The sequence below is a fragment of the Thunnus albacares genome, chromosome 11 (genome assembly GCF_914725855.1).
Source record: "Thunnus albacares chromosome 11, fThuAlb1.1, whole genome shotgun sequence".
In the NCBI taxonomy this organism is placed as follows: Eukaryota; Metazoa; Chordata; class Actinopteri; order Scombriformes; family Scombridae; genus Thunnus; species Thunnus albacares.
Window position 1 is genome coordinate 16,377,373 of NC_058116.1, and position 26,827 is coordinate 16,404,199.

The following is a 26,827-nucleotide window of genomic DNA, read 5'->3' on the forward strand; positions in this document are numbered from 1 at the left end:
GGATCCCTGTGCGAAGTCCATGACAAAAGAACATTTGGTTTTATAGTGCAGGCAGCCCTTCCAGATTCATTACTGAGTTAAAGACACCCTTTTTTTGTGTCTTTAGCGTGCTCATTTCCTGACTTTTAGGTTGCACAGGGAACTATATAAAAAAACAAAAACAAAAGAAGGAAAATTAAAGCAACAACACTAAGAAAAGACTTGCTAAAAGGCGGCTGAACTAATTTGTTTATTATTAATACGCTACTGTGTCAGAGCAAGGATGACTGTTTTGGGAGTCATTGCGTTAAAAATATCTTTATTGTGGTGGATCATGTTTGGGTAGGAGGGATCGTTTTGCCCCACTGAGCCAGCCTCGCGGGCAGCAGATGAGCCAGAGAGACTTGTGTGTGTACAGTATGTGTGTGCTCTGCTGAGCTGTGAGCAGAGGAGCCCCGCCAGCCAGCTTGCTCTAACTGTGGACTGCACACACTCCAGTCCAACAGCTCGCCTCTTCTCTCTACTCCAGATGATGCCTTGGATTTAGCCGGCCCACATGAGTGATATGAATAACGCACTGGACGAAATACACACTTCTGGAAGCCTTGGAGAGAAAGCAGAGATTTTTCAGAGTGGCAAGGGTAATGTGAGTGGCTTCTCCAACCCAGCTCTCATCCCTTTGCGAGCTCCTTTACTAACACCAAATGCCCAGAAGACCAGGACTACGCTCTGCAAGGGGAACAGGTATGACATTTTTTCTGTTACACTTGCATTCAGTCACACCGTTCTGTTTAGAGGACTCAATTCATTCAAATTCAATTGGACTAAAACTGAAAGTAGTGTTTTATACTCTACACTTTACAATGTGAGCTGCGCTGCAAAAGAATAGTACACCGTTTGCAGTAGCGAGACACAGAAGTCTATTTGAGAGCTGTTGTCTAGACTTTGTACCTGTGAGCACAATTTGCTCGACCCATAGGCAGCTGTCACCTGTTAGTTTGTGGGAGATAATTAGTAACTCAGTAACTGCTGTGTTTACAAAGCAGTGAAGAAAGCGTTAGTCAGAGAACTGAGGCCCTCTCATCTGCACGTGTGCTGAAATCTAAGTCTTAGCTTATGATGATACTGGAATATGATGTAAAAAAAACAAAACACCAAAATGTAAAAACAGCGCTTTAATCATATACAGTGAGACAAAATTATGTCATTGCCAACAGCCTGTTAAACCGTTTTTTTTTGTTTTTTTTATAACAAAACATGTATTCTTTCTGGCATTTGGCATTTTCCAAACATGAGATAAAAGGTGACCAACCAAAATGTTTGTTTTCCAATGGCAACTTCTCTAGGGTGCATAGGTCTTTTATCTCTGCCTACTTCGCAGTGCATTTTGAAACTGTCCCTGTGAACCACACCTGTTCTGCACTTACTGTATACTAACAAAAAAAGTAGAATGAGTTTTTAAAGTAAAGTACAAAACATCCATCCTGGCTACTGCTTGCTTGCCAAACATTTGCGGAAACAAATGCTGCATCCTTCAACAGTTCAAGCGCTGACTCTGTCTGTTAGCCACTACAGTATTTTATAGAGGTGAAATGAGGGGCTGCTCACATGTGCATTATCTGCCATCTTATCAAAAGCCTGTTGAGTGAGGGTATCGTCTGTTAGTTGACAGCAGGAGGGGTTCATGTAGAGACAGCATTGTGTTTCTTTCAGGTCATGTTGATTTGTTTAATCACCTTCATCATTTATATTCCCAATCCGATTGACTTTAACAGGCTAATAGGGAGACAAGTGCTCCATTTGTTTGTATTGATCTTTTTAAAAGCTTGATTTTGACCAAACACTTCACTGACTCTGCCGTATACAGTGAGTAATAACTCCAAGACACCATGTAAACATTTAATGGCTTCATCTTACATTACATCTAATGGAGATATTCTAGATGTGCACACATTTCCCCGATTCTCTTATAGCATTTAACTTATGGTTACTGGTGGTTTTGAAAGTGTAAGAGTCTAACTCTTATCTCTTTTTCTTAGTGGTTGGTATTAATAAACATTTCATGCAGTGTCTGTTTTTTTCTTTCTTTTTTTTTGTCCTTCAGGAGCAATAAAGAGGGGGAGGAGTCATTCTCTTCACCTGTTCCAAACCCCTTTCCTGAACTTATCCCCTCAACTCTCTCCCCCCTCGTCTCTGAATGTTTATTACCATGGACCAAAAGTAGTGCAACTCAGGTGAGTGTTCCATTTCCACCACTCGAGGATGTTTGTGACACAAAGAGGTATATTATTTAAAAAAAAAAAAAAAAAAAAAAAAAGGCCTCCGTTGTAACCTTTTCCATATGCTACCCCAGGCAGCATCGTCATGCTAACTTTAATTGGAACAAGCGCCAGAAAAACAACTGCAGGATATATTTAAATTTAAATAAATGCATAGTTACATGATGTTTGGCTCGTGATTTGTTTGAAACTTCAGGGCATATGAATGGTCTAACCAGTTGTGCGAGTATGGAAATTAGTTTCAGTGAAGTGATAAAAATGCTGTGTCAGCACACTCTGACAATCCACACACACAATGTTATTGCCTTTGAGATCCTAGGTTTATACCTGCATACAATAACAACCAAACAATATAAAAATGTGTTTTGTATGTGATGACTGATATCATGTGTAGATGTTGCATTTGAAATTTGATTATAACTATGGTTTACCTTAGAAATACCTGGCTCACTGCCCAACAGCCACTCTTGTACGTTTGTTTTAGTACAGGGTGTGTGATTTGAAATGTACCCAATGTGTGGATATACCTGCTAGTGCTGGAAAGGTTTACACTCCAGTTTTGTGTATGAGGATTTATTTTTATATATTACTTTTTTTTTTTACTTTTATCACCAATTACTTGTGACAGAACACACAAATTATAGTCTTTAATATATTGTATTTTTTCCTAACTTATAAGAAGATTGATTTACTACTATTAGGGCATTTACCCAGCTATTATTACTTGTCCCTTCAGTGTAATAATCAGTGTAGAAAGATTTTTTTTTTTTTTTTTTTTTAAAAACATGGCCACAAGAGAGAAGCATGTGACATAAATTCTCATAGTATCTATGTATATAAAGAAACACTCAGTCCCATTACAGTCAATAGTGATACCACAAATAAACATCTGGAGAGAAAGAAGGGAAAATAAATAAAAATAGCAAACTTAGAAAAAAAAATGAAAATAAGTATCACAGCTTATACCCCTGAAATGTTTGCTAAGATCTCCTGATTTAGGACGATAGATCAAAAACAAAAACAAAAACTTTAATGCACAAACAAAATGCAGGTGATACACAGATGACTCGTGATCAAAGATTGCTTACTTTATTTCCTTCTCTTTTTTAACCAATAAATGCAAGTCAGAGGAAACTGTAGTATTATGCACAGAAAAAATTATTTCTTTGATTTGACCCTTTGTGTGATCTGTAGTTGATTTGTACATTTATACAGAACTCACTGCCACATTCTAAAAAGAGAGCACATTCATTATGTTGAGAGCCTAACAATTATGGGTCTGCTTCAAAAGTGCATGGGTTTCAAAATGGATTTTTGTCTATACATTTTCCAGGGCTGTTAAATTAGTCTGGTTTGTCAACCACTAAATATTTCCTGGATGCGGATCCCTATACTGTATGCTGAAGTTGATTTCAGGTTTTTCAGTATCTTTGCGGTGTGTCCATGTGTATAAATGTGTGTATTTTTGTGTGCATGTGTAGCAGCAGGGGGCAGCTCAAAGCAATGACTCATAGGAAAGCTTGAAATTACAGAGCTCAGCAGCTACCAAGGACTATCAGCAGTATTAGACCTCTCTTTGCTCATGTGTTGCTTTCAAGCTGAGAATGAGAACACAAAATATACGTCCAGAAAGTTGTGTTTTCTACTTTTTTATGAGACTTCCATTGTACTGAACAATAAGGTATATAATTTAATTATCATAGGAGAGAAATCAAATTGGTATTTGTTCCTCTACATGTATTGCAGTAATATTGCTTGGTTGTCTCACACTGGAGTGTCTCCACTTGATATGCAAAGTCTAAAATGAGCCCTTCTACTCTATTCCCTCCTCACTCAACTCAGGATTCTTCAGAAAATTACAGAATGATTGCCAGTTCTCTTTTGCTCTCACCACTCTATTGTGAAGTCAGGTCAGGGATTTGCACGGATTTGGCATTTTCTTTGATAAGTGCGAGAATAATCCTCAAGTTTCTCAGTGAAGGAGCAAAATGACACCCAGTTGACCTTAACTCTGCAACAATGTGGCTTCCTTGTTAGCAAATCTTAAAGTGATCCTTATGTATCTCACTGATGAGGCTTGTGCCTGCACCTCATGGGCTTGACAGCCTCTCAGCCTTTTTAGCAGCGGTATTGGGAAGACTATGTCAGACTGAACAGCTGTTTTTGTGTCACAATCCTAATGTCACAGGGTTATGACCTCCTTTCAGTAGCACTCAAGAAACCAGTGACATCATTGCTCCAACTGTGCAGCACTCATCCCCTCACCCACCCTTCCATCTTTTTTTTTTTTTAAAAGGAAAATTGTCTATTGAGCTTCTTTTTGGGTAGTAATTTTCTCATCAGTTACAATTATGTGAACATAATAATCTTCTACAAGGGACAGGCTTAGATTATAAAATGAGCAGGCTAGGAAAATGGCAGTTGCGTCTGTCGCTGTGGTATCTCAGTGTCTAGCTGACCATGTTTTTGTTTTACTGCAGTTGATTTGAATGGCTTGGCTGAATTGTGGCGAGCCCTTTGCTTGACATTGCTTTGTTTTACAAAGGATTTAAAGCTGTCACTAGTGCAAAACTGGTTTATCTGAACCCCCTGTTAGCCTTGTGTATGGAGTGTCATGGTCCATTTCCATAACAAAACCACCAAGTCATGACTGCCACATTATGTCAGTGAGAACCCAGGATTTGTTGTCCTCACAACAGCTTCCAAAAAAATCCATTCTTAAATGCATTGTGGCCAGTGTTTTGTCAGGTCAACTTTACATCAACTTTACTTGTTATATATGCATTAAGTTAGGGCAACTATGCTTGTAAAGACAGATCTGTTGGCATAGGGAATACATTAGTATGTGCCCTGTACAACCTCAGCTGTTTCAGACATGCAACTGTGACAGAGCTTACTTTGTGAAATAAAATCATCCTGCACTTTTGAAATTGACCTCAGGAGAAGTGCCCACTGGTAATGCCAAGGGCTTAGCTTCTAAAGTTGATTGCTCAGCTACAGCACTATGTCACTGCAGATCTAACACACACACGTTCCATCATGACATGATGATGCTTGTTTGTAGGACAGAGAAACCTGTCATGCTATCAGGTTGTCATTACACAAACAAATTGCCATGTTTATGCTGTTAATGCAGGCAGTGTAACTTGGTATTAAGTGAAAGATTAGATGCATAACTTTATTAATCTAAACTAGTTTGGTCACCTAACAGACAACATATGGAAAACGTACTGCCAAAACAATAGTAACACCAACACACAAGCACATATCTTCATAATGCAATGGTAGAATAAAGCATTTTTGGGGAGTAGCTGGCACAGATTCCACTCTCCAGGAATATAGTGGGCAGTCATGCTTGGACCCTTACCAAAAACTATAAGCACACAGTCTGTGTCCAGACGGTGTTGAGTGTTCAGTTCAGCCATATGACTCAGAGGAAATGCCTGCCCCTCTAGAGATGTTATTTCAGATGCACCATGTCCATGTTCAGCCTCTCCTCTAGAGCACATGTTACACGGTCCTCTGGGTCACACTTAACAAATATAAAACATTTATTCATGTTCTCTTCATTCAACTACGCTGCCTATTGCAGTATATAAACTGACCAGACAGAGCTGTTCTGATGATGCCATACATTATGTATCATTTGAATTTTACAGACTTCCCCTTGTGTTTAGTGAATCATTGAATCTACAGGGGGTTGGTGTTGTTAGATCATTTATCACATCATTGATTTTGCACAACACACCTTCAGTGATTTTAGAGCCTCAATAATGCAATAGTTCAATGGGAGAATCGGAGGAGTCAGAATCAGAGGAGTCTTGCTCTATAAACTCTGCACATAGCTATCATTCCTTGTGCCTAACAGAGTGTGTGTGTGTGTTATATATAGGCAGTCGTCTGGTGTTAGATGCACGTGCAGCCCCTTATTTCCCTCTATGTCCCAACAGTAATGTGGGATAAAATCATGTTTCTTGTTCTTCTCTGGACAGCTCAGCATTCATCATCTACCTTGCTCTTAAACAGGTTTTGATGCGGGTCTGACAATAATTGGCTTTGAAAGAAAAAAGTGGACAGTGGTTTCCATAAGAACTATAAGATAACTATACAGTTACTGTAGAATTATTAAAGAATTACAAAAATCATATAGAAGATATTGGAAGGTAATGATAAGTTCTGTTCTTTCGCATTTTTTTGCTAAATGAAGAGACCAAGTTAAAGTAGTAAATCCATATAAATAAGACATCTGCATATGAATGCAGAATCTGTAGGCAATGGGACCAAAGTTTGGTACCAGAAGTGTTCTGGTTTCTATTTGAAGTCTGTTTGTAGTCGTTTGTAGAGTAATATTGACCAATCATGTTTGAGCGGGCTTTGGTTGCATGCAGGTAAACAGTCCATGTGGAGAGCAAAAGAAGCAGAACACATCAGCCGAAATGCAATCTTGGAACCCATCAACTGACAATGATTTAGTTTTTTATGAGATTTTTAAATATATTTATCTGCCTTCATATGCATATATCTGTTTATAGAGATTAACCGAAATGTCGTCTTGACCGTCTCAAGTTGCTAATTGGACTGTAAACAACCACCAGCGCACAGAAGAGGAAGTCTTGGCCTGGATATCTGTTATCCGGATATCTGCTGGATACACCAGAAGCCCCAAAATATTGGCCATTGCCCCCAGAGGCTAAATCGTCATCAGACAGATAGCCGATGGGTTCTGAGATTGGTAAATCCAATAAAAGTAACCCCAATTCTTCTGCATTCTTGTTGAGTGCTCAGTGTAAACATTGCTGTGACAATTTTAACTGAACCTCAAGTACAGCTATCTTTAGAAAGTATACAAGACCTGGTATAATTGTATGGTTTAACTGTGATGTGTGGAATGACAGCTGCAGATGCGGGTCTTGTGTAAACAGCAACCACCAGGGATTAAAGTACGAGACTAGTATGATATTAAAACACAGACACACATTGTCAAGGCTGTGTTCACAATTTTCTGATCTTATCATGAGCATGCTAAATACTGTGTGAATGCACATTTAAGTACATTGAGGAGTGACTTGGATTTGGTCAGTCAAACATTTGGTTGTGTGAATGAAAAAGACATTTCTTGAGCTGTTACTGTTTACTCATCCCTTACTCAGCTCCACGCAGGCATCATCCTTCCAAAATTTGGATTTTATGTGTGATTTTTGTCAGTTTCATCATTGCTAGACTTTTTTTTAGTTAAATCATGTGCTTCGGTCTATTCGCTTACTGTTTTTTGTGCGTGTGCATGACAGCTAGTGGTGTTTTTGTATTTTATCTACAGTATACTCTGTGTTTTTCTGTTTAATTTAATCCTAATACTTTAATCCCTGTGTAGGTTTATCCCTAAGATGTAGCCTCTCCCAGGTTAGGTGCCATTTTTACAAGTCCTCCAAAGTAAACAACCAAATACGCATATGTGACCATGCACGCCAATTTTGTAATCTAGCGCCCCTGTTGGCAGTAATCAGCAGGACAACATCATTTGTCTGTGCTTTCCAAGACTGTAAATAATGATGTTCTATGCTGTGACAACACTATAGTTAAGGTATGATTTGGTTTAGGCAGTTTTAGGGAAAGATCATGGTTTGGGTTAAAATGATCATTTTGTTAAGGTTAGAGAAACATGTGGTGTGGTTTAAAGTTACTACTTCCTTAACGTTAGGAGACCTTCGTCATCATGGCTACAATAATAACCATAGGGTTAAGGTTAGGGGACAATTGTAGTTGCGTTTCTAAAAAACTGTTGCGGTTGGAAATGAACAGCCATCTTCTGTGGCCAGGACAGCTGTTGGATTATAGCTGCACCTCCTCCGAATTGGGAAATTTGTCAACATATATGACCTCAACTCAAATGCACCACTGTTTCGGATCATTACTACGTCCACTAGATGGCATCTGTCACTCAAATGTAACTATATGACATTTTTGGGCAACTGACATTACGATCTATTGTGTGGTTTTTCTTGGGAGGACAGTCTTCATTTTTAAGGTACAAAAGTCAGAGGAAAACAAGTCTCTTATAGATAAGTTTGTAACATGACTGACTGCATCCTCACTCTGCAAGATGGGTAGTGATATTTTTAGGTGGGAATAGTGTAAATCCCCCTGCCCAGAGGTGGGTATACTCTTTATACCTGCATATACGCATCACTACACCTCTGGTTGCTGTCTTGATACTTTGACAGAGCCTGCAAAGGGGTCTTGATTGAATCAACCCTGGTCAAGGACAATGTGTCTGGAGCTGGCTTTGTTATGGGAGTTATGGAGACTTTGTTATCATTCTGACTCCATTAATTCCAATTCATTTTAGCTGTGTGATAACTAGCAGCGTCTGCTTGTCTGGGCTCTCACAAGTCAGTGTGCCGTGTTTCTAGATAAACATGAAGCCTGCTGTGGGAGGGTCTTCTTGTCTTGTGTGCTCTCATGAGTTGAAAGGGAGGACAGTGATTGGTGCCAAACTTCCATGTTCAGCGCTCTGAGGTTAAATATGACACGTACTGTATTTGTCTATAAGAAGAGAGGATAAAGCAAATAGAGGCCCATGCATATTTTAAAATACACGGTACCAGATTTTACTTTAGGCTTTTACTTAAAGCTATGTTTTTGTTACACACAAGTTTAGCAATAATATGAGAAACTTCTCTCTCTCTCTGTCTCTCTCTCTCTCTCTCTCTCTCTCTCTCTCTCTCTCTCTCTCTCTCTCTCTCTCTCTCTCTCTCTCTCTCTCTCTCTCTCTCTCTCTCTCTCTCTCTCTCTATATATATATATATATATATATATATATATATATATATATATATATATATATATATGTGTGTGTGTGTGTGTGGATGTGTGTGTATATATATGTGTGTGTGTGTGTGTGTATATATATATATATATATATATATATATATATATATATATTATATATGACTATACCTGTTAAGTCATATACTGTCTGTAATCTACTGTAGATAACTAAATATGTACACATTGTCTTTAAAATTAACCAGATATACAGTATTACTGTAGCAGAGCCAGATGAGTTTGTGTGGTCCTTATCAGACATTTCAGGCTCATTATGATCTGCAACAGCTTCTCTCCTCTACATAAATTAATAGTTTTATTCTAGCCTTATGAAACGGGCTTGTTCCCTCCACAGCATTTTGTATTTTTTGCATATGTTCATACATATCTTGCTCACTCGTTCTGTCATTTGTGAAATGGTTATTAGCATAGTTATAGATGAAATTTATATGTATTGTAATATGTCAAAACAGACAAATTTAAAAGTATATTTTACCTACAATACAGTATATCTGCACACTTCTAAAACTTGGTTTTATTTGACATTTGTCTCTAATCATAAGTACTTTTATGATCAAGACTGAGGCTTGAAAATTGGCTCATCCTGTGAAGGTGGCACATTCATATTCACAATGGCCTCTCTGTCACAAGGCCTCTTTGTCTAATGATACAGTTAAACAGATGTCGGTTGTGATTGTGGCAGCGGGGGTAAGCACTATTTTGGATCTCTCCCTCTGTCTTTCTCTCATACATACACAAGAATCTGTCAGCACAATAACAAAATCACCCAACAGCATGGTAACATTCCAACATTTTTAAGGCAAGTATGCAACATAACTTCTTTTTACATATAAACAGTGATTTGTAAAATTGTGAAATTTGAGTTATGCCCAAATTTGACTCAAATCAGGCAAATTTGAGTACTGGTTGGAAAGTCAGTTCAGGGTTTAGTTCACAATATGTCTTATATTTGCTTCCCTCCTTTACTTGTACCGTTTTTGTCATCTCTTCTCAATCTTTACTGATATAATCTGTCTTCTCTATCACTTGAACCAGGCGTGAGTTCACAACATGAGCCTTGTGAGGAGTCAGTCTTTGGGCATAATGTACAGCATGTTGAAAATATGCATACAGTATGAATGTTTGATTGATGAAATATATCAATATTACATGTCAGAGACTAAAAATAGCTACATGTGTCTGGTTACAAAGTCAGCAAAAACAATCTGATACATGTACTTGCTGGAAAATCCTCAGCTACTTTGCTGCAAGTTTTTATTTTTATCACTGGGCAGAATTTATTCCAAGTGTTTTGCTTTCGCTGACCTTGTATATTTCAAGTCTGTTCACCATGAGAGAATCTTTTTTAAAAACAAAGTTCTTTAGTGGAGCTGCCTTTCTAAAAGGAGAGCTTTTACTTTCCCAAGGACAAAGGAGGAGTTTGTGTTGTGGGGAGGCAACATGATTCATTTTCTCACACTTTCATTGTGAATGATCTCACTGTAACAGGTTTTCTATAGTTTCCAATATACAGTAGTTATCATACAGAAAAAAAGTCTATGTAAATAATTAAATATGAAGCGTCTTCATCATTTGAGCTATAATTTGTAGATTATCCTTATCTGCAGTTACTATGTACGGATATTTTTCACATAGTTAATTGCGCATCTAAGGCAGAAGAATGAATTTCCATGCAAGAAGAGTTACGTTGCCTGCCATCACACCACTTTGTCTGCAAAAGCGGGTAGGACTCTCACATGGATCTCCTCTGTACTTTCTCTTTTTCCTCTGTATTAGCAAAGTGCTCCTTTTTGTTCCTCTTCAAGATCATTTTAAATTTTGGGTTCTTTAGACATTTTACTTGAGCATGAAGCACATTCTTGGAATTATTCTTTGACGAAGATGCAATATGTCATTGGGAAGATAGTGTATTAAACTCAGAAACTACTGTGGCTGGAAATTTATTGTGCTGTTAATATACCGAAATGATAAATGTGCAGTTAACTTTTAATATAAAACAATGCTGAACAAAGCAATCCCACATATTGAGTCGGAGTAGGAGCGGACAGTTTTAATGTATTATTTGTGCAGCATGAATTTGCTCTTTATTGGTTGGACACACCTGTCTGGAGAGTTGGTTCTGTTATTTCTGAGTGATAACTGCTCCATTATTTCTATCTTTTTATGACTTGTTCTCACTGTTTACTTTGACATGGTGTTGTTAACTTGTATATCACACTAACAATGAAATCACCTGTTACTGAAAGGGGCAACCTTGAATGTAAACCACACAGAAAGTTGAAATTTACAATGAAGTGTAGACCTGTGTGGCAAATGGTGCTTTCTTGTGAACCATGTAAAGGTAGAATGAGAGGCATAAGTTTTTTTAAAGGGGTACATGTGCAAAGCTACAATGTTCTAATAACTTACAAAATTTTTATATTCATCAAGTATCTTTTCTATCTCCTTTCTTAGTGAAACATGTTGTGCAAATCCAAAACCAACAAAAAAGAATAAATAATAGGCCAATAATTTTTACATGTTTGAACTAGTGACCCCCTATCAGCTCAGTAATATTTTTTACTGTCTAAAGTAGCAACCAGCTTCCCAGCATGCTTATCAGCATAGCTTGATAACATTTGTCTGCCATTGTAATTCATCTCCTCCTTGGTGCACACTGAATGCTTGTAAAGCAAATGGTTTTATGGAAAGTACTTTGTATTTTGAAGTGGTCCAGTTCTGTTTCTGCACTCAGAGCACTAGTAACATGGTTAATGTTTGGGAGCCAACAGCTGTAACCCACCAATAATGCAGTTAAGAAGTGCAACTGTTAAGGTGTAAATAGCATGAGGAGCTTGGAGGACGTTTCTCAACAGTTTCTGAGATAGACAAAGCTGGAGGCCACCTCCTTCTTTACCATCACTCAGTGATAGAGCTGCAGCTGTGGGAGTGCAGTTCAAGGTTAAACCAGAGTAGTCTAATTGGCAAAATGGCTCACACCGTCCTGTCCTTGAGATAAGGTCTAATAGAGTCTGTGCTCAACAAGACTATATTTAGTGCATGCTCAATGTCTGGATTTACTCTGCCTTGTCCTGACGGGTTTTTTTGGCTTTTCATTGAAAGGCCTTCGTAACACAGCACATTATGTTCTGTGGATGTCATCTCTGTGATACAGCTCAGTGTTGAATGTGGCTTGCAGTTGGTGTTCAGATATTATTGGCCAATACAGCTTATCACATATCAGTATCAGTATATCTGCTGGCTGATGTAACACAAAATGCCCAAGATAAGATTACGATAAATTAGAAACATTTCATAGTTTGTCCATCAGAGGGCACTGACAAGTTTATTTTCCAACAATAAAATGTCACTCAGTCAGTATACAGTATATCTTGGTTTCAATTCTGTAATATGTAAGAGATAATACCCGACAAGTTTTACATGGCTGTAATGGATGAAGCAGCCATATGCAATCAAATTAGAATATAATTAGTTAATTTACCCATACAACTAATTTTGATCTCACTTTTCTGTTTTAAACGGCATTAAAATATAGTTCCTGAACCTTTAGAATAAGCCTTTTTTACAGTGGACATTTTGACTTGTTATAGTTGGAAAAACACAAGTGTTACTAATAACATTAACGATGGCTCTGCTCTACTCAAGTGTCTCAGCAAATCAGGACCCTGAAACTGAAGCAGCTAAATGAAATTCAGCCAATAGTGTTGCATCTTGCTCCACAATATTATTAACAGTTTATTTCCAACGGAGCTCTCTCTCTCTCTCTCTCTCTCGCTCACATACACACACAAGGCCGCCTCTCTCCCCTCCCTCTGTCACAGACACACACACAAACATGTTGGCTTTCTACTGCTGTCTCTCCTCTCTCTCTCTCTCTCTCTCTCTAATCTTGTTATTTTTTGTGTGGTTTTGGTCACATGTCCTCTCGTCTCCCCTGCATCTGTCCCTCAGACCCACAGGCTACCAGCTTCACTGCAGCTAACTTTACTTGAAAAGGCCTCTGTGATATGAACATTCAGATTCATGCAAATATCAAACACATTTGAAACGAGTGGTTCTCACTTAGAAGTCAACTCTCTATTTTTTTGTTGTTGATTTTGGTGACACTAATAACACAAGCTCCAAGCTCTTTAGCTAAGCCTCCATGTTGCTTTCCTTACTTAGAAATTAATACTAGTGCTATAATTTAGAGCAGTAAACAAACACCCACATCATACTGTAGGTATCTGGTTATGCTGTCAGATTACTAAAAGTTAATCCACACCTTCCAGCCAGTCAGAATGAAGAATTCTCAGTGGTCATGGTGTTAACAAATTTAAGAGGTTCTTATCTTATTTGTTTATGTTTCATGTTAAATAACAAATATCAGTAGGTGGCGTAGGCCTAGTGTACCTGCAGAGTCAGAATACACTTGTACATCTGTTGAACATCACCCCTCAGCAGGTCACAAGCCTGCAGGTTTGTGTAGATTAATCCCATTCATTCTGGTAGAACAACATCAAACTGCACTCACATTCCCTTGTGCATCTACAGCGTGTAAAGATGCACTTTTGAGAAAACTGTTGTCCAATATTCTCCAGTGAGGTTAACTTAATTGTACCATCTACTCTGATGATGTAGTGGCCACATTTTTCAAGAGAAGCATCTCATTTTGTTGCACAAGACTTTTTGCAGTTCCAAAACAACTCATATTTTTAGTTGAACAGCTGAAGCCAATTTGCTATTTTGCTCTTTTAAGTGAGGGACAGTAATGGAATAGAAAAGTAAGTTTCCAGGTAACATTCATTTATTTTTGCACAGTACAACATAAAAGGTATACTTGACTGACATGAGGTGGGCAGACATGAATGCTTTTCAGGTGAAAGCATGTGTACATTTGGATCAGGGCGACTTGCTGATGAATGCAGCTCTGTGTTCACAGATAACGACATCATCAGTTTACACAGCATGTTACCTTGCATGGTCATTCATTAGAAACACTTCAACAATGATTAACAGTAATATCCACTCAGTGCTGTCAATTAATCTGCAGTGAAAATGATGCATAATGATACAGTAATTCGTAAGTAGTTCATTTTGATTTCCTGCAATAATGATTATTAGAGCCATCTGTTGACATTATCAACAGTATTTACTGTATATTTCTCAGTTGATAAGTGAAAGTTTGCTGCTTTTAAAGTTTCTTATGTGGTGTCTCCCTGAAATGTAACTTGAGTGATAGAGGTCAACAAGATGCTGACATTTTGCAGAAGATTTTACAGAATCTACATATAATTTAAACATAAAGTTGCATTTTACATGACTGCGCTATTACATCAAATGGAAAATCTTGGACGTCTTGCATGTAATTTTATTTGGATATTATGTTTGGAAACAACATCTGGTGCATTTCTGCATGACTCAGAGATCAGCTAAGTTAATTAGTGAATCTAAAACAACCTGCAAAATAGAATTCATTTTCCTTGGTGCTGTGCCTTACTTCTAAATAGCTTTTGGTCGCAAACCATGCGACCACAATTTTGATGCCTTGGGCCAAACACCCACTATTTGACATCAAATAATTGGGGATAATTATGTAAATGAATTAAAAAATAATACTATCACAGTAACCATGGAGACAGCACTTACATACAGGGGACACTGGTCTGCTTTTGTAGCTCTGACGATAGTCCACCCTCTCCAACAGTGGTATCTTGGTGATAAAGCACTTCCCAAAATATGGCATAGATATTGTGTCACATCAGGACACCTCTAATGCTCTTCACTCACTCCGTCACGACTCTCCCTTTCTCCATCTCTCTTAATTATTTTTCTAAATTTGCACAAACACAACTTTGTCACTCTGTCATGATTCTGCGACTGGTGAAGCACTTCATCAAACATCTGTATGCACATTGTCTGCCATCTCAACCATGGAACACAGTAGTTCCTTCTTTACAGAACATCATATGTAGTAACGAAATTTATAACATAAAATCATCTGTTTAACATTTCATAGTCTTCTTGACTCTTTTTCTAATAAGACAGTCAGGCTGTTGGAAGTAGTGCACTTTTAAGGCTATGATCTGAATAAAAAAACAATTTCATCTACAAAGGGGAATTGATTGTCTGTCTTCATCCCAACTAAAAAATGCACAAAACTAACTCTAATATCTTCAGTTTGTTTGTGCAAAGTAATGCAAACATAAAAATTTTCCTTGTGCTACCCTGTTCCTGGTGGAATGTGATGCCCAAATGATTTGATTTGACCAATTCATAGGAAGCCACTTCTTTACAGCAACTCAACTGGAATCCAGACTTGATGCAGTTATCACCAGCAGTGCAGTGAATACATATCATATACACAGCTTTTTTTTTAAAACATGTCGGTTTGTTTTTTTTAAAAGAAAATTATTTTTGCACTGTTGTATCAAGTTCTCTGTTTATGTTGAAATCAAATGTCACTCATTTGGTGCAATGAGCATGCAGTGTTATAATGCAGTGTGTTCAACACCTAACAGTAGCTGCTTGAGTAATCTGTTTAATACAGGTCTTCATCTTTGTTAGGCAACTACAAACAAAGATATTTGTCTTTTAAGGAACTGATTAAACACTAAGCGGTTTATACTGAGAGGTGATGTCATTGCTGGAGGCTCCCATTTGCTGATGGCTCCTTGAGGGCACAAACCCCAGCTCTGTTGGAGAGCTCTGACCTCCTTTCTGTCCACAAAAGAAGTCAGGCTCGTCCTGCCTGGCTTTAAACTACAAATAGAACTCACTGAGAGAAAAGAGACAGCTATTTGGTCTTTACTGTGCCCCTCTCCCTGCCCCCCCCCTATCTCTGCACCCGCCTCTGTCAACTTTAGACTTAGTTGACCCAACTAGCATTACATTTAACTAGCACCTTTGTAATTGCTCTCTGGGCTCTTACAGGGCATTATGCTGGTAGCTCTGCTTGCTGTGGGTGTGTGAATGTGAATAGAGAGGGGGTTGGAGCCTTGTGTGCCTCTCTCACTCTCCACCCCCTAGTGAATGAGCAGATTGATCTCCGGCTTCTTGACTTTCAGTGGTGGAGAAACTTTGCAGGTGATTTGGTATCGAGCCCCAGTGACACAGATATGTGTGGAATCAGGAAAGCTGTGTGTTAAGAGGCAGTTTTGTCTAATTACCTCCTTTCAGCGCCACTGCAGCACAGAGCAAGAGAGAGAAAGAGAGGGAGACTCTCTGCTTCCCAGCTGACACTCGCTGTGCTGTCTGATACGTGTTTTTATGTTTTTCACAAAAGCCCTTTTTTGCAATGCTGTGTAGTCAGCCATATATAGGTTACAGACCTTGCCCAAACTCAGAACTCTGCGTGGCTCCAAACAGGGGGGTAAGTTCTACTTTCAGATGGATTAATTTAAGTATTTGATGTCTCAATGTGGTGTTGCAAGATTACTGCACTGTTTCCTTCAGAAGCTCAAGTCTTTACATCCTGGAACATGATGTGTACATTGTTCTCTACTTTGTAGGGCTTTCATCAACTTCGATTCTCTGAATATTTAGTTGCAATCCACTTCTGCAACTACTGCCTTACAGTATGTGGTTTAAACTGATTAATTTGTCAGATACTTTTCCACACTTAACTACTGCTCATTGCTCTTCTTCAAACCAAAAACAGCACTCTGCTTTCAAGTACTGCTTTAAGGTAAAAAAAAGTATCCAATCCTGCTGAATGGTTGAACGGTTGTTAATTCGATGCTTCTGTTGCAGGTAATCAAAGTTTATAATGAAGATAACACCAGCAGAGCAGTGGAGGTTCCCAGTGACATCACTGCCCGAGACATATGCCAGCTGTTTGTCTTGAAGAACCACTACATTGATGACCACAGCTGGACTCTTTTTGAGCACCTCTCCCATCTGGGAATAGGTAAGCTTTTGTTTCATGCAAAATTGGCATCTTTTTGTGCAAATTCTAGCAGTTGCATTGAGATGAGAATGTAAAAACCTCAATAACAACATAATCAATATCCTAATCAAATCTCAAAATTATGTTGTATTTAATCAAAAGGTAATTATTTTGTTGTCTCAATCAGTGTTAGCAATAATCTTTCAATGAACCTTTAGTTCTTTAGTTAGTAAGTTTTCTTTAATGGTTTGACTCCAATCTAAAAATCAAATTGTGGCTTAACCTGAACAGTTCAGTTAACGTTAAAGATTGTTGGCCTAAATTTGTGCATCAAACAAATACCTCCTTGATTTTGACATATTTACAGTAAGTGCTGGTATTAATCATGTGATGGTAATGTTAGTCCAACGGGCGAGGTTTGCTTGGTTTGACGGGAGGAGTGGTGGTAGGAGTTCTGTCCTCTGTGTGCTGTTGAATCCAAAGCCAATTTATTATCACATGGTGTAAAGAATTGTGTGCATGGCTGTTGTTGTTGAATGCAAGAGGTTGATGTGTGGTCTGATTCTCTCAACAGCATTACCTGACTAATATATGACTTTGAAAGCATCCTCCAATCTTAACTGAGGGGCTTCCATTTTATTACAGAAACAGCAATGAAATAACAGTTGTAAACATGGATGTTAGCACTGTATATTAACATATACAGTGACAGTAATATTTTTAAATTAAAGGGACATTACAGGCACATATGGGTAAGTCAATGTGAAAATGTGATTGCAAAAAAAAGATTTCTCAGCAGAATTTTCACACTATTGTACACATTACATAATTCATCCATCTGGTCTGTTACAGTCAGTGTTTTATTTTTTAAAATCAAAGCTACATATCGTTGCTGTCTAGTGAAAAGCGTATATCTTGATATTTGTTGTTTTATGTTTTCAAATAAACATAAAAAGTTCCCCTGAGCCAACATAACTCATTAAGAATCCACTGAATTAGTTTAGAATGTCTCAAAACTCAAGGCTCTTTTTCTTAATTCAGAAAAAACAGAGATTGTGGATATTTTCATAGTATTTTGGCCGTGGGCTGCTTTTTTTGGCACAATCCTCAGATCAGATCATAATTCCTTAACAAGGCAGGAACTCTGTGTCAATGTCAGTCATTCAATCATGACTTAGTTGCTTGTTATCTGGTGACTTCTTTGTTCTGTTATTGGTGGTAGTTCATATTTTATTGTTCAACACTGCTTGACACGGCTGTCTGAACAAAAAAAAAAGTTTTCTATTAATTCAACAATCATTTTAAGTTCTAGGAAATAATTAATGTTTACATTATACTGCTTGACTTGAGAGCCATGCTGTCATTCAGAGGTTACACATTGATATAAGGTTAATAATCAAATAAGGTTAATAATCAATCTGCCTGCCTTGCTTGAAGTAAAGCAATGTAACACTTCACCTGAAAATCTTTTGCAGAGATTAATGTATTGTAATTTCTGTAACTTTGGTGTGGCGTTCCAGCAGATTCTTTTTGCTCTCTATCTTTTCCCTGTAGAGCTGTGAAAAGCCAAGGTTGAATTTTCATTCATTTTGTTCCCTCCTGCTGTCACTAGAGAGAACCATTGAAGACCATGAGTCCGTTATGGAGGTGCTGTCAGGTTGGGGGATGGACACGGACAGCCGGCTGTATTTTAGGAAGAATTATGCTAAATATGAGTTCTTCAGGAAACCCCTGGTGAGTCTGTGAAATCCGTTTTAACCATCCCACCTGTATTTATTTCACTGTGTATAAGTTTTACAGTATAGAGTGCGGTAATAACTGATGTTGCTTTCAAAATGGCAGGACTTTTTCCCTGATCACATGGTCTCCATATCCAGTGAAACCAACGGCATGGTGGATCACTCTCAGCTTATACAGGTATCAAGTTCTTATGTTTACAGTGCACTCTCTTTGTTCTTGAGTGGCAGTTGTGAGGTTCTCAGCCTCTGTCACAGTGTTGGAGTGTTAACTTGATATCTACTGTACACACCCATCTATGGACAAATATTTCTCTACCCAACACAGACCTTTCTCAACTCCAGCACTTGTCCAGAGATCCATGGACACCTCCATGCCAAAGAGCAAAGCAGGAAGTCATGGAAGAAGTTCTATTTTGTCTTGCGGAGGTCAGGGCTTTATTTCTCCAATAAAGGAACTTCCAAGGTCAGTATACATTTTAGGAGAATCAAAAGCAATATAAAAAACAGAAAACTGCATACTGTATGTATTTTTTTTTTGCATTCTGTTATTGCATTATATTGGTCTTGCCATGTTTTTTTCCCTTACTTCAAGTGCAAATAGTCATTGTAAACATCTCTAACTATAAAAGTACTAAAAACTTAAGTGCCAATTGGAAAATAAAAATTCTTGAACTAATCCATGAAGATGCATCCTAGTCCTCTATTTGTACACTATGGGATCACCTGTCCATCCTCTGCACTGTATAAATCTCTCTGATGTTGCGAGAGGGCAGTGGAACAGGTTGAGCTTGATTTTCCTAAGGTCAGCTGGCATGGCAGCCATGCAGAAACAGTACTCTGAATGCTGCTGACAAGTGAAGCTTATACTTAGGCGTCAGCCATGCCAACACAACCACTTCTCAACTGCTTTCATTTCCTACAACAGAAGACCTTTTGTTGTCGAGTACAGCCAGGATTTGGTTTGGTGCCCACTTTTACTCTAGTTGGTTTACCATTCATATGTGTTCTTGGTCAGACACATATCTAGTCAGTCAGCACAGACACCAACAGCTGTGGCATTACTTTAAATAAGGAAGTGGGACCGAAGCTGTCACATGAAAGCCGAACAATGGTAGTCTTTGTGCTTCTTTTTCTCTGGAAATTTATCTTTGGCACAGTGACTGTTGATACTGTCTCAATATAACCCTTATCAATTTGTCTAAATGTATCCTTATCACTTTCATCACATTTATATGTTTACCACACCCAGAAGGGCTGATAAGCGTTATTTATGAATAAATAGGTATTGTTTAAGTGTAATAGGCTCCATCTCTGTCTCGAATGAACTTTTTGTTTATTCTACCCAGCAGATCTGATTCAGATCAGATCATGGTTTAATTCAAATACTGGTGGTATTAATCCACTTTTTTTTTTAGGTTTTAGTTTTCCTATAAAAGCATGTCATGTTCATTTCTAAAAGTAAATGACTGTCCTGGGCATTATTTTGTTCTTTTTGTGTTCTTCACATTTATGACGACATAATTGAAGGAGCAAGACAGATGCTGAAACATAAATATGCAGGACTTGCATGTGTCTCCATCCCTCACATGAATTTGAAACTGAATTTGCAGGCATGTAGAGATGAATAGTTAAAACCCAACTCCTTCATTTGATGTTGCCTGAAAGTTCATATCTATACTGTACTTTTGTTTTATTATGACCTCTCTTTGTTTTACAGGAACCAAGGCATCTCCAGTTCATTGCCGACTTTAGTGACAGCAATGTCTACACAGTTTTTGCAGCCAAAAAACTACATGGAGCACCTACAGATTTTGGCTTCTGTGTCAAGGTACTATTGCTTTCTTTCAAGAACTGTAACAAGGATTGTTGCCATAAAACAGAGAAATGCCAAAACTATATAAAAGGAGCAAAAGCAGAGTATTGATTCTCGGCATGTTGCACTCTTTTGTCTCCTCCTAACATCTTTCTCCAGTCCACGAAGTGTAGTTCTGCCCGGGACTTGAAGCTGCTTTGTGCCGATGATGAGCAGACCAGGACATGCTGGATCACGGCCATGCGCTTGTTAAAGGTTGGCTTGCTGATCACTAACTCCGGGTGATGTCTAAGAGGAGGAATGCTGAGTCAGTGCTAGAATCAGATTTAGCTTTGTGAGGAGGTCAAGGGAAACTATTGAGTGATGCTGGATTAGTGCTCCCACTCTTGATAGAAGCAGCATGTGTTCATTGTCTGGATATCTGCTGGATACAGTTTAGAGCATTAGTCATTCCGCTGCTAGTCTATAAATAATGTACAGTACCACACAACAGACTGTAATTTATTGGTATCTACTCTGTATTAAATATTAGGGATTACAATTCAAAATCTGGTTATTTTTCTGTGTTTCAGTATGGGATGCAACTGTACCAGAACTTCATTCAGCCACACCAGAAACAAAAAGCTTCACCAATGGTAAGTCGAAGCTCTTATATATCTTGTGATTCTCTTGAAACTTAAATGGTTTCATCAAGACTTTAAAATGTCTTTTTTTAAGCTGCACTTGTCAATATTTTTAGATTAAAATGGGATCAAATTACTTTAACATAACATAGTGACACCCACAATACCACACAACTTTGCAGTTCACAGCCCTCAGCTGTATGGAGCCTTTTAGCCTCTTTTAGCATAGCTCATTGTTTTGGTTTTCCAGCCCAAAAAATCCACCCGCGTCACCCTTGTTTTAGTCGCAGCAGGCAGCTGTTTTCAAGCACTACTGTGTGATAAACTCACTGTACCATATGTTCCCAGCAATAAATAGCAAACAAAGTTAGCCACTAACAGGTGAACATTTGAGACCCTCCATAAAAAAGAGAATGTAAATCTCAAGGGGCTTATCTTGATATATAATTAAACTGACTGAATAGTGGATCATCTACAAAGCTAAAGGGCCAGATGTTTTGGTGAACAACATAACAGAGCTTAAAGAGAATGATTATTGGGCTTGGGGGGCCAGAAACACACTTCCAAATTATTGATAATGTTGTTCTGTATCTGCTGGATGTGTAAATAAGCAACTGTTTGCTAACATGTTCACCATTACACCTTTATAAGGTGATAATCAATGTTGTGTTTTCAGCTTGTTCAGCTGCTGCAAGTGAGCAAAAAAATCAATTAATACAGCTTTAAAGACAATTTTTTTATGTCTTTAAAATATGCTGAAGCTCACACAGTGTAGTAATATAATTGCATAGGACAAATGAGGCACCTTCAGTGTGTTAATGTAAGTTTACTGCCCCAGAATAGCTTCAGGCTTTACTGGGAGTATTTTTGTGGCAGTGAACACAATCTATTTATGGGTTTTGGACATGTTCATGAACACTCTGCTTTCTAAAAATACAATGATCAGCTGCTCTCAGATTTAACAACTCATCACCTCTTCTCTGCTGTCAGAGGGTCATATGTGACCAACAGCCTTGCCAAAAGGATTAGCCAGAAAGATAGGAGAGCACACGAATGTGCAAATGCAGGGTTAGGCTGCTGAGTCTTCTGCGGTCTACTTGACTGTTTTAGCTGAACATACTATCTTGATGATACTGCTCCATGTGATCGTACTGAAAAGTAAATAAAACCTGAATTCAAATACAAGGTTAAGTAACACATTTAATTGGTGCAGAGTGGATAAGTGGGACAGGAATGTCTCTATCCTTAAAGTAAACACTGCTTACTTTGTTTCATCCACTTGCAATTGTAAGCTTAGTAGGTGGTAGAGGAACAAATGTGGTGATTTAAAAGTCTCTTGGTAATCCTGATAAGAAGAATTTTCTTGTGTGTGCAGTTATTTAGAGTCACTCACTACATGGCAGCTTAAAGCACTGAAATGTGCCCATGTGTCATTCTTTTCAAAGCCACTCTAATCCCTTTTCATGGGAGTATTCTGTCTGGAATCATCTAGAAATGATGAAAATGGAGTCACATTACTCAGACACTAGATGGCAATACAATACCACAAGACAGCTTAAGTCAGTCTACTTTCTTTCAACAGTGTACAAAGGGAATTTAACTAAAAAGGAAAAACCTTTTGGTATTTTGTAGAGTCAAATACATATTTTGGTTGTTCTATCATTATAAATGTAATGAAGTTTTATGAAAAGATGAAGCAAAAATCAAGGAATAATTTAAACAAACATAAATCCATACAGTCAATACAAAAATAACATTTCAATGTATTAAAATTGTGCCATTTCAGAGAAGCATTTCAGAGAACTCACTAGTAGCCATGGATTTCTCTGGGCAAAAGAGCCGGGTGATCGAAAACCCATCTGAGGCACTGTCTGTGGCTGTAGAGGAAGGCCTGTCATGGAGGGTAAGTCAGAGGTTTCGCTCAAAAAAACTGGGAAATAACAGAGAAAATTCCCAACACTGTTAAAAAGGAAAAAAATAGGTTCAGAACCAATAATGTTTTATTTAACAATAGCAATATTCCTGTTGTTTCACCCAGTGTAAACATGTATTGTGACACTTTGGCGACCTTGAAGTAAATTAGGCAAATATTTTTCAAATGTAATCATGTATTCTTACAATTTACAACCTTGTCATGTGTATTAATGTCCATTGTAACAAGAGTTAAGAATTTATGTAATATCATTGCACAAAACACAGTATAGTCAACTATACATTGGGTTAACACAACAAAATAAAGCTTCATTAAGTTAACAGTTGTAAGCAAAATATTACCTTTTTAGAATAACAAGGTGAGAGAAACAGGATAAATGAACTTTGTATTGAAGGGGACCTATTATGCTCATTTCCAGCTCAATATTTTTATTCTGGGACTCCACTAGAGTAGCTTTGCATAATTCACAGTTCAAAAAACTCCTTATTTATCTTATACTGGCCCTTTATGTAGCCCCACAGTTCAGCTGCATGAGCCCACTCTGTTCTGATTGGCCAGCTCTCTGTAAGCCTGCTGAGGGGGCAGCATGTATCAGAGCTGTGTTAAGTTACTGCTGATGAAAACCCAACATTTCCTGCTTTTGTCACTTTATATTAGAAGCTTTTAAATGACTAAATAACAGGAGACCTTTTATTGTGAAGAATTTACAGGAAATTGAACGTTTTCCTCACCTAATTAGCAGAGCTTTGTTAGCGACGCTAAAAAACAGCTGACACAACAAAATATGGAGATATTTGGAGCTCTTTGTTCAGCAGATCAGTTAGAAATAATGCAGGGAGGAATAGTACAAGCAGAAACAGCCATATTTATGATGATGCTGATGAAGAGCTGCAGACAACCTACACACCTCCAACAGGTATGCTATTTATTTTACTTTACACTGCTGTGTAATGGAAAAACACTCACAGTGTGCCAGCTTGACTCGAGTCATGGCTCGACATGACTACCCTCAGAACAATGGGAAAACGCCATAATATTAGTGTACTAGAGCAGTGAACTTGTGCACTGTGCATGGAGCTGATGACCATAAAAAGAAATCCATCACAAGCCAACGTCAGCTTTGCCTGAAAGTATAAAAAGTGTTGGAAACCGAGCATTCAGAGCAGTCTGAGGCCGGTGCTTTTTGCTCACAAGCATAATAGGTCCCCTTTAACATTACTTCAGCTGGTATCGTTGCTGGAACTCATTTCTCCCCTTTTCAGAGGAAAAGCTGCCACCGTCTGAGCGGACATGGGAGCCCCTCCACATCACAAAGCTCAGTGTCAAGCATAGGTTTGTGAGACACTAAATATATTATTCCAATTTGCTGTATGTACACAACAGAAAGAACATTTGTAGCCTATTGTCTCTCTTCATGTTTCAGCTCTTCACTTGGCTCAGCCCTGGTTCCACGGCAAACTGTCTCGGGATGAGGCTCAGCGTCTAATCACTCAGCACGGTCTTGTTGATGGGTAAACAGCTACATTTTTTTTTTTTTAGTTTACATTGTGCCATTTAAGAAATTGTTGGCTTGTTGGTACTAAGTTGACAACTGGATTTGGTACATGATCATGAACAGTGAAGGGTTTTTTTCAGTAACCACTTTTATAAAGGACAAGTATGGTAGTAGATAAAAGGTTCCTTTCCTGTTTAATAAAATGAATGTCAGTCACATTGGAATTCCTTGCACAAGAGAAATCATGTGTATTTAACAAGTAGACTGTACAGTAGTGCAATAGATGGTTGTTAGTTACAAAATATAATCATTAGGAGAGAGTGACTGTTCAGAAGACATGAGAAACGGAATTACAACTGTATTATTTAATTAGCATTATTTATTGCATTATCACAGCACCTGAACGTATCTTTACATGTTCACACACACTGTCAACAGAAGCAAGTCTCTGGGGAGCTAAGGCTACATATTCTAGTTGTCCATTTTAGACAGGACTATAAGAGACAGTTTGTTCTATGTCGCTCTTTAAATACTAGTAAATGTTGCATGATGTGTTTAGATTGTTATCTACTGTATATTTTAAGATGGGTCAGAAGTGGGGGCTTAGAATAACAGTGACAAGTTTTCCTTTTTGCTTTCAGAGTATTTCTTCTGAGAGACAGCCAAAGCAACCCTAACACGTTCGTACTGTCAATGTGCCACATGCAGAAGATCAAACACTTTCAAATCTTACCCGTGAGTACAATCCACTGTCTGTGAAGATTCTCTGTCACCCAGGTCATGAGACATCCAGAAAGGCTAAGTCAAGGGCAACTGAACTTGCTTTAGATTCTGTAAGACGTTTCGCTTCTGATCCAAAAGGCTTCTTCAGTTCTGACTGACTGGGACTCTCTGCCAATCTGTCACTGTACTGTATGAGAGGTGGAACATCTTCAAGCAAGTTCAGTTGCCCTTAACCTAGCCCCATTTTGACATACAGCTCCAATGTGTTGTTTTGCCATACATTTTATACAAGTACCTCAAAATATGAGCCTCATGTTGAATAAGTCACCTATTTCTTGTGTGTGATTCCTTTGTGTGAGGATGATTGCATGTGTATGTGTGCATACTACACTGTAGGTGGATGATGAAGGGGAGTTATTCTACAGTCCGGATGACGGTCACACGCGGTTCAGTGACTTGATCCAGTTGGTGGAGTTTTACCAGCTAAACCGTGGGGTGCTGCCCTGCAAACTCAAACACTACTGTGCCCGGATCACCCTGTGAACAAGAGACCTTCGATGGCCCACACGCACCTTAACTCCAGGGTGTTTCTGGACAAGCACTCCCAGTGTTCTTGTGCCTTGAAGAAAAAAAGATACTCAGCAAAAGTGAACGGCCATGCTAGCTGAATCATCCACACATCCGCATTTATAATGTGGTGGCTGTTCTGTCCTTTTTTTTTTTTTTTTTTTTAGCAAAAGCTGAAATGACAACATACTGTATAATAAGTGACTCGAGTGCTGAACATAATGTGCTATTTTGTCTGTGGATATTATTCTTCAGCCTTGTAATGTTCCCATATGTGGCAGTAAATCCATTCTCTTGTTGTACTGTATATTGTAAAGCTGAATGTGTACTCTAAACAGCTTGTGATTCTAACAACATTTTGACACCTATGAAATTTTTTTTTCTTTTCTTGGCAAGTAACATACAGCAGCTGGTATTTGAGTTTTCACTCAATAGAATAGAATGTGTACTGGTGGCACCCCAGTAGCTGAATGGTTACAGTACATACCACATAACCACAATATTGCTGTATGTCATACTCATCTCTTTCTCCTCTTGTTTTCTGTCTGCCTATTCACTATCAATTATCCATTAAAGGCCAAACTGCCCAAAAATTATCTTAAAAAAAGAATTTCTACTACAATTTATATACAACATGTTCTGTATGTATATGTATGTATTGCAACCATATTATGCTGGGAATTATAGGACACAACACCTCTGTCCTGTTAAAATGGAATAAGACTAAGCTATCTTACTTTTCATTGTCATTGTATCTCTAAGTATTCAGGTATTTTTTTAAGAAAATGATTGTTGTTTTCTAGTTGAGAGATAAAACAACCTCTCAGGAAGTGTCATGTTGCAATGCCTTGTAAGCTGGACTGAGACTGCTGTAGGGAGAAAAAAAGAGGTAATGTACAGGTGGGGAGAAACGGCACACAACCTCACTAGCCTGCACTGTACATTAATTTTAAATGTATGTGA

The 26,827-nt window shown here is 38.2% G+C and overlaps 1 protein-coding gene across 4 annotated transcripts; it reads left to right on the plus strand.

Moving 5' to 3' along the window:
• The first annotated feature begins 27 nt into the window (after positions 1-27).
• Positions 28-26,039, plus strand: grb14 (growth factor receptor-bound protein 14). Of its 4 annotated transcripts, none has more exons than XM_044365069.1 (14): positions 28-723; positions 2,084-2,213; positions 16,836-16,992; positions 18,584-18,705; positions 18,814-18,888; positions 19,036-19,173; positions 20,428-20,538; positions 20,683-20,778; positions 21,096-21,158; positions 22,933-23,049; positions 24,342-24,411; positions 24,503-24,590; positions 25,216-25,309; positions 25,651-25,786. In XM_044365069.1, the coding sequence occupies exons 1-14, from the start codon at positions 536-538 to the stop codon at positions 25,699-25,701; spliced, it is 1,500 nt and encodes a 499-aa protein (XP_044221004.1). In that variant the 5' UTR covers positions 28-535; the 3' UTR covers positions 25,702-25,786. The 4 variants fall into 4 exon arrangements, with proteins under 4 accessions (XP_044221004.1, XP_044221005.1, XP_044221003.1 ...); XM_044365070.1 differs by having other exon boundaries at positions 29-723; positions 25,657-25,786; XM_044365068.1 differs by having other exon boundaries at positions 33-723; positions 25,694-26,039.
• Positions 26,040-26,827: the final 788 nt, after the last annotated feature.

Excerpts from the sequence above, each read along its gene's own strand:
- grb14 (XM_044365068.1), top strand. The coding sequence starts at position 536 with ATGAGTGATATGAATAACGCACTGGACGAAATACACACTTCTGGAAGC. Across the intron at positions 19,174-20,427 it reads CCAATAAAGGAACTTCCAAG|GAACCAAGGCATCTCCAGTT; the intron begins GTCAGTATACAT and ends TTTGTTTTACAG. Across the intron at positions 20,539-20,682 it reads ATTTTGGCTTCTGTGTCAAG|TCCACGAAGTGTAGTTCTGC; the intron begins GTACTATTGCTT and ends ATCTTTCTCCAG.